The sequence below is a fragment of the Excalfactoria chinensis genome, chromosome 1 (genome assembly GCF_039878825.1).
Source record: "Excalfactoria chinensis isolate bCotChi1 chromosome 1, bCotChi1.hap2, whole genome shotgun sequence".
NCBI classification, from domain to species: domain Eukaryota; kingdom Metazoa; phylum Chordata; class Aves; order Galliformes; family Phasianidae; genus Excalfactoria; species Excalfactoria chinensis.
Genome location: NC_092825.1, coordinates 22,749,283 through 22,758,023, shown reverse-complemented (window position 1 = coordinate 22,758,023; position 8,741 = coordinate 22,749,283). Strand labels below are relative to the sequence as shown.

At 41.8% G+C, this 8,741-nt stretch overlaps 1 protein-coding gene across 1 annotated transcript; it reads left to right on the top strand.

The window, feature by feature from the left end:
* The first annotated feature begins 3,140 nt into the window (after positions 1-3,140).
* Positions 3,141-7,975, top strand: LSM8 (LSM8 homolog, U6 small nuclear RNA associated). The gene is made up of 4 exons (XM_072354799.1): positions 3,141-3,271; positions 3,749-3,789; positions 5,076-5,203; positions 7,716-7,975. Exons 1-4 carry the CDS (start codon positions 3,241-3,243, stop codon positions 7,804-7,806), a joined length of 291 nt encoding a protein of 96 aa, XP_072210900.1. The 5' UTR covers positions 3,141-3,240; the 3' UTR covers positions 7,807-7,975.
* Positions 7,976-8,741: the final 766 nt, after the last annotated feature.

The following is an 8,741-nucleotide window of genomic DNA, read 5'->3' as shown; positions in this document are numbered from 1 at the left end:
GAGCACAGTCTAGTGGTTAAAAAATAGCTTCCTCCACGCCCTTTGTCCTTATGTCTTTTGTTAGATAAAACACAGTTCAGTGCCTGTTAAAGGAACGGCAGCTTCTCCTATTTATCCTCCTTTTCTGTTGATCATTTTTCATTTACATGTTTCTAACAAGAAGGTTTTCAGCACCTGTTCTATGCAACATCACATTCACACAATGTTCTTTCTCCACTTCCATAACTGCTTTAAAGGTCCTGGCACCAGAAGACTGCTCTGTGGTACAGTGAATAACCTTACTTCACAAAATAAAGATACCATCTAAATTACAAAGCAGAATTATACTGAATTTTTGATCCAATCTACATTATATCTGGCAGCAGACAGTGTGTAAGGCAGGCTGAACATGAAACAAGAAGTAGAATGGGGTCAAACAGGCATCACCACAGGGAGTGTTACAATAAAAACCCTTAAACTTAAACCTAGAAGATCTAGTAATCTTAACAGAGGCTAAGGATTAAGATCAGTGCTTTTACAAGAAGATGAATTATACTTTCAGAAGGAGGGAATCTATCAGAATGAAAAGCCTGAGCAATTTAGCAAATGCAATTTCATCTACGACTGTAAAAATGATGAACTTGACATGCTGGTAAATGTCAGTTACTTGAAGCATATTACTCATCTTATGTACAACAGCATTGTCTTAGTACTCTGCTTAGAGCAGATGAAAACAACAGTCTACTTGCTCTGTCTTTCTGCACCTGTAGGTACATGACCCATTAGCAATCAGATTTTTTCTACCAATCGTTCACAACACCCCCTGAAATTACCATCTAAATGGAAAATAGTACTGATTTTCTACAGATGTTTTCAGTTTCTTCAGGGGGGAAAAAAAGGAAAAGAAAAAAGAAAAAGCAGATAAGAGTTTGTTTTCTTGCAAACAGAACCATGCACTGTTATTTTTCATGCTAGCATATTAAATGGGGATGCTGTAAAGTCATTAAGACTGGTATCGTATTTTTCTGTTAGCAAAAATGGCTGGAAAAATACACAGTTTGTAATATAAAGGAGATCTGAGTAAAATTAGGTTTTTTATGTAACGTTTCCGTTGAGAGCAGCAGTTGCTATCACAACAAACAAAATTTATATCAGGTGCTGGCTAACTGTTTATAGAAATAAATTAAAAGCACTTTGGGACCGCTCATGTGACAGGTTTGCTTCTGATGCATTGCAACTTATATTCTGTGTCTACTGGCAGTTTTCAGGCTGCGATCCTTTTATAATATTTTCCAGTTGTCTTGTTGCAAAAACCTGCTGTTTAATATAACAGCATACAACATGAAGCATGTCTCCACTTAGATCACAGCTAGTCATGCAGGTAAGCAAGATCATTCTAGTTTTCCCCGGCCAACAGCTATAATGTGTCCTTGCACTCCTGATGTTGTATCCCCAGTGTTTCTACAGACTCAGAGGAACAAAGCCAAGGTGAAGGGATGTCTCTGTTTATCCTGAAGACACAAGAGGGCATCAATCATGTTTAGTCAGCCTGGGTTTGTATAAACTAAAGAAGAACTAAAGGGTTAGGCCAGGGACATTCTGGGAATACAGATAAAAATCAAACATGTTTGAATCTTTGAGTCCCAGAATGTATGAGAAAGGCTGTAAGATGTATTAAGTAATGAAATGTATGAGATCTGGGGATGCTTAGTTTTCTTCTGCAGGATGTGCTGTCTGCTTCCTCTTTTCCAGCATGCACCACTCCATTATTTCCAGCCTCACGTGCAATTATTTCTGGATGCAATTAGTGCTGAGCAGATGGACAGATGTTGCCAATTTGGGAGGATTTTTTACAAGGAATTTCTTAAATCTCCTCACAGTCTGAGCATCACATTAGAGGTTCAGCTTTCAAGGAAGAGTAGGTGTTGTACCTTTCTCCACCAGATCTGACAAGGTTTGAGCACAGTAGAGTGGTACTGGGCTGGCCTTTCACTCCCTGACAACTCCACAAAGCCATTTCAGCCTTTAGCCTGGCTGGGTCTACAAAACATACCTATTCTTGATAACTAAGGAAAGCAAAGCCACCAGAAACTGTTGTGTTTGAGGAAATATAAAAGAGATAAACAATACACAGCAGCAACAGCAACAGATCATCCACTCATCTGTTCTGCCAGCTCGAGGCTAGATAACAAGTTTACATACAGTAACTGCTTGAAAATACACCCTACAAGTATTACTGCAGGCTTTCCTTCCTGCCCTTGCAGAGTATGAGGAAGCAGGAAAATAAGCAGACGCCCCAGGGCACAATTAGTTAGATATATTTTCTGTGGAAAGCATAAAATACAGCAATCACTTGCTGCAGAAACCTTAAAGTATATCGACTCAATTGCAGGAAAAAAAGGTTTTAATTCCAAGAGTAAATGTTATTACCAAGTGATAGGCTGGACAAGGGCAAGCCTTGTTACAAAGATGCCTTGTTTCTTCAGCTATCTGAGAGCACAAAGGCTGTTATGCTGACATTAGAATGGCACGCTAAGACACAGGTACCACATTTCCACACCTAAAATCAGGACTCAAAGGATCCCAACCAGTGAGAGAAAACAGATGGTCAAGGCTGCTTATTCAATGCATCTTAGACACCGGATTCCTGTTCTGAGAGCTCGTAATATAAGCAGAGGCTACGAGTTCCCTCTGCTGGACACGCACTTAAAGCACAGTTTCAGTCTCTCGGTGGCCTCATGAATGATATGTCCTCTGTTCGTGGCACAGAGCCAGGTTTTAATGTAAGGTCCAAACCTGCTACTAAGAGAGGTGGGGAACCTCTGATTTCTTCAAAAAGACGGAGTCAGACCACAGCTTTTCCACGAGTCCACAGCCTCGGCAAGAAGCTGCCTTTAACGCGCAGGCGCAGTAGCGCTGCTCCGCTCCCACCCGCCGCTCTGCGGACGGAGCTACGTGCTGCCAAGGGGAGGAAAAGCCAGCAGCAGCCCCCTCCCCCCCCCAGCGCGCAGCACTTGGTACATCCCGCTCAGCCCTCCTCGCCGCGCTCCCTTTGAAACCCATTCCCGCCGCAGCGCTGCGCGTGCGCAGTAGCCAGAGCGCGCCCTTCCCGCCCTCCTGCTGGGGTCGTGCGGCTGCGCAGAGGGACGAACGTCATCGGAGCGCGACGGAAGCGGTGCCGGAAGTAGTTCCGGAAGTAGTTCCGCCAGCGGTGCCGGGAACGTCGTTGCCGGTGTGAGGAGAAGCGCGGGAGCCGCCGCCATGACGTCGGCCCTGGAGAACTACATCAACCGTATCCTTCTGCCGAGCGGACGGCCCGGGGGTGGCGGAGAGGGGGCAGGCTGGCTGCCAGTTGGCGGTACGGTGCGGCCATGCCGCATCGCGCTGCTCGGCTCAGAGGTTCAGAATGAGGGGTGCTGAGCGCCACAGGCGGGATCCGGGCTGCTGTGCTGTTTGCAAGCCGATAGTCTGAACGGGCTGCCCGTCTCCATGATAAAGCTGCTTTCTGGAGAGCTGAGCTCTAAACTGCGGTTTGCTTATGTCATGTTCGTGTTTGTGCACATCTGGCACAAGTGAGAGTTTAAAGCAGGTTGTCGGGACTTACCGTCAGATGTTCGGATTAAATGTAAACGGGTGTTGGTTTTTTGTTTTTAAAGGCCTCTGGGAGTCTTTTCTGGCTCTTTTGAGCTTATTACACGTGGATGTTACAGAGAATGTTAAGGATTCTATTTCAGTTATCTCTTATTGCTTCCTTAATGAGCTCTGCCAGGTACTGTCGCAGTAATAACTTCTGATGGAAGAATGATTGTGGTGAGACGATTATTTTGGGGTCTCAGGACACTTAGCAGTTTCTTGGGAGAACAGGCAATTTCACAACAAAATGCTTTCTTCTCTTGCCATTTCCCCAGCTTTTATGGCTGAGCATAACGTCATGTGCTGTGGAATACACTGTGTTCGGTTTGGTTCAATGCTGTGTTCCCCCTTGTCCCTTGCTGCCCCAAGTCTGCTGGCCTCGGGTGGCTTGGATGCTCCCTTGGTGCGATGTTGGTGCTGCTCAGCCACAGCCAGTGCATTGAGGTGCTTTCAGCGCTGTCACAGTGCCAAGTATCACAGTATCGTGCAAGTTGGAAGGGACCTTAGAGATCATCGAGTCCAACTCCTGGGATTCGAGCCTTTCTGTGTAGCAGAGCAGCATTTCTGCCACTTGCGCCACAGGGGGGATTCGAACCCCTGGCCTCTGGTGTTGCAAGCAGCACCTCATACCACTGCGCCACCAGGGCACACACAGGGCAGAGCACAGCCCTGTGTGAAAGGTTAACCTCCTGCTGTGAGGAAGGTTAACTCCAGCCCGGTAAAACGACTCTAAATTTCATAATCTGCTAAATGACACAAATGAATTTTTATAATTTTTCCAAACTCTTGTTAAAACAGCACAGACGTTTTTCCCTTTGTGTGTCTTCCATTTTTGTTGAATAGTTTTGTGAAACCAATCTAACCTCCTTTAAAGAGATGCTACTTAAAATTGCATGTTACAAATGGCTTCAGTACTGTTTAGCATGTAAGAATGTAACTTTTCTGTTCCTTGACTTTATTTTTAATGTTGAATTTCTGGAGGTTTTGGGGTTGTGGATGCCCCATCCCTGGAGGCATTCAAGGCCAGGCTGGATGTGGCTCTGGGCAGCCTGGTCTAGAGGTTGGCAACGCTGCACATAGCAGAGGAGTTGAAACCGGGTGATCATTGTGGTCCTTTCCAACCCAGGCCATTCTATGATTCCATGAAGTTTCCGTACAAGGAAGACTAAAAGCTGTAAAATCAGTTGTCTAGAGGAAAGAAATAAAACTTCATCTCATGTACCAAATAGTGTAGCTTTTAGTATGAGCACTGTATACTTTTTGCTTGAATTGATTACCATTTTCAAAGTTTTCTTCTCCAGCTGTGTGTGTTTAAGACTAACATTAGAACCTAAATAGAGCATCTGTTCTCTAGTATCTTAATATTGCCACTTTGCTGTTTAAGGTAATGGTGAGAGTGAAGATATAAATTTAAAAGGCAGTTAACAAACTTTATTATTGTGTGCTTATCTTTTTCCCCTCAGGGAACCCTCAAAGGTTTTGATCAGACCATTAACTTGATTTTGGATGAAAGCCATGAACGAGTGTTCAGTTCTTCACAAGGAGTTGAGCAAGTAGTGCTGGGATTGTACATCGTAAGGGGTGATAATGTGTAAGTAGAGCATGTTTGTGTTTAAACCAATAAAAAAATTCACTGTGTGCATATATATACATATATATATATTTACGTGTGTGTGCAGTCATGTGTCTTATATCTTCCTATCTGTGGGTAGCTCTGATAGAACTATCAAAGGTGAAGCATATGAAGTAGCAAATAACTATGCTTCTGTTGCAAAAGTGATTGCATTGTATTGTTGTGATACTGTTGGTCTAGAATATCTGGGTTGTAAATTAACCAGGTCACATAGTGATAACAGTGTGAAGAAAGGTCAGTATGAAGCGCAGCATTTTTCTTCTTTAAGTCTAGGCATTGTGTAGATGTACTTTATTCCAGTCTGTGTGTGGCAGAATCTGTTAACAGATGAAGAGAGAAAAGAGTGTACATATGATAAGACAGATCTTATGTGCAACAAATTAGCAATCCGGTACACAAAGTTAATTTTTAATAGGATTTATTTAGGAACATTGAGGAAGAATTAAGATAAGCATTAAGGGAAAAGGGAATGCTTCATATTCTGAAAAAATGCTCCAAGTTTTAGGCTTGACAGTATAGCAACTGATAGTTAAAGCTGATGTAGCAGCAGATTGAGGGGATAAATTGACATTTGATGTCAAATGCCATGACACAATGAGCAAAAAAGCTCATGAAATGCAGAGGTGATGATATGGGGCGGCCACGAGAGCAGTGGCAAGAACCTCCAGTAAATGGGCTTGCTAGGAAGATGAATCTTGCAGCAGAGAGGCTGTGGATGCCCCATCCCTGGAGGTGTTCATGGCCAGGTTGGATGTGCCCCTGGGCAGCCTGGTCTAATACTAGATCTGACAGTTAGTGGTGCTGCCCGTGGCAAGGGGGTTGGAACTTGTTGATCCATGGTGGTCCCTTCCATCCCTTCCATCTCAAGCTGTTCTTTGATTCTATGAAAACACATTAAAAAAATTGATGAACAAGCCAAGGTAGCAAAGAAGCCAGATCTTTTTTCTTACTACTTGATTTCTTTTTTCACTTTATCAAGCTGCCACATTATTCAAATATACTCAATATATTCTTTTGTAGAAAAAAGAAAATCTATATCTGTCTATCTATATATATATATATATTTGTATACTTAACACATTCAGAAATATATTTATTAGAAGGAACATTTCTGTATTCTTGCAAATACTAACACACTGATGTTTGCTGTTTGTATGAAAGAGGAGACAGACTTTAGCTTCATTAAAGGAGACTCTGAGGAGGTAGGGAAGCTATTGAAAAATAAACAGTCAAAGGATAAAGTGTTTCCAGGCATTCCAGTGTGGTTAAAGGTGCACACTAGAGGCTTGCACTGAGTATGTACCATCCATCAGAAAAATGCAGCATGTTTCAAAAGCAAGTGGAGACTGTTTAAGGGAGAAAGACTGTTGAACTGGGAAAATTAGGAAATATATTTCTGCTAGGTAGTTACATGTCTTTAAAAAAACAAATGACTTAATATTAACAATAATAATAACAATAACATCTTAAATGCATGTGTGTTTTTGCTATGAAGCAGACTTCAAAAGTGGCAGATTTTATTTCATAGAATCATAGAATCACAAGGTTGGAAAGGACCTACAAGATCATCTCCTCCAACCATCCTCCTTTTACCACACCTACAGAAAACCACTAAACCGTATCTCCTAGCTCCCTATCCTGACGCTTTCTTTTATATCTAGGAGAATGAGATCTGATGGAAAATCTGTATTTGTTGGGGTGACATTTATGCTCTGATGCTACAGCCAGCTTTTAATCTAAGGAAATGTTTTAAATTGAGAAGTTCTTGTTGAAAAAAAAAAGCTGTTAATAGTGATGTTGATCCAGGATCAGTTTTTTTTCACCCAAGAATTCTAAAGGGTTTCAAATATGAAATTAGCATTTGTGCTATCAGTACTTGAACGTTCAGCTGAGAAACACAGTTTGTGTTGTCTGAGTTGCCAACATGCTGAAGATCAAGTCAGTGATAGCACTGAGAAAGCTGCTTGGCATTCTGATCTGCTAATCATCATGGGAATCTCTCTACCCTTGTGGAGATGTCTTGCTTTTGAACTCAGTTCCGTCCTGTCTCTGTCTAGTTCTTCGTAAATACTGATGCATCAGGAAGGAGAAATACTAGGGATTACTAGGAAGAACAATAGAACAGCAGGCATCATTATGTCATTGCGTAAATACCTGGTATGCCATGACTTTCGGAGGGCTGCAGTAGGAAAATGCACAATGAGCAGAAGTCAGAATAACCAGAGGTATGAAATGTTATATGTCAAGGAAAACCTGAATAGACAAAGGCTTTTCAGTGTGGAAAAGGCACAGCTGTAGAGTCAGCTGATTGCTGAAATGGTACAGTGAGGTGGGAGATTACCATGAGAATTTGGCATTTAAGTGATAGAGCTCTACAGTTAAATTTAAACAATAAAAACAAAACTAAGTCTTCACTTCCTAGGTTTGCATCAGAGGATTTTAACAATTGGTACCTTGTTTTTTATTACAGTGCTGTCATTGGTGAGATCGATGAAGAGACAGACTCAGCTCTTGACTTAGGGAATATTCGAGCAGAACCCTTAAATTCAGTTGTGCATTGAAAAGAAGAGAATGCACAGGGACTTTGTAAATCTTTGGTTGTACAGACCTATTTAACAGTGTTCAACAGTTTTTACAAATTGTGCGTAACTTGTTTAGTCACCAGTTTTTTTTTATTATGAATATGTTGTAGTTTCACTTGTAAATTAAAGTTTCTACATTTTACTAAGTATGTTTTTGTTGGATTTACTTTGGAGATTTCATGCTGTGTAATTTCACTGCGAATAACAGGAAACTCAACCAATATCAGGACAGGGGGCTCTGGTATAGAGTTCAAAGAAGGTAATGCATCTCTGTTCACAGGCTGACATGGATGTAGGTGCTAAAGCATTCTTGGAGAAGGTGAGAAGGGTGATTTCAGACTCTTTCAGAAAAGACTGCTGACAGAAACTGGCAGCACAAAGCCCTGTTAGGTTGATAGGCTGTGCATTGTTGAACTGACTTCTTCAACAAGGTAGGCAAAGGATGGCCTGCTCATAGGTCTGGTTAGGATGTGCAATAGCAAAATTAGATAGCAATTCAGTGCTGTCAGGAGGGAGCCTACTCAGAAGCAAAGTTCTGTGTGACAGCTTAAACTATCAGCTGTGAAGTTTGGTTACCTACACACACAGACAGCAGCGATGTTAAGATTATTTTTATACTTTTGGATTGCATTCAAATTTTGTTTCTGTTTCAACACCAGATTTTATTTCCGTTTTGATGCACTTGTTTTGGTTTGGATTTGACCAAAGACCGTGCTAGTTATACTGGTGAAGAGATCAGAGACAGGAGAAGTGGTCACAAAGGGGTTCTTTAAATCAAACTGAAGGCCCGCTACCCTTCTAAAAACTACAAAGGTGAAATCGTAGCCTAATAAGGTTACACTCTACAATGGAATGTTAGGTCTTAAATAGAGCTTAATTTTGAGAGGAGAAGTTCCTTTCTCAGATGTTGGAAG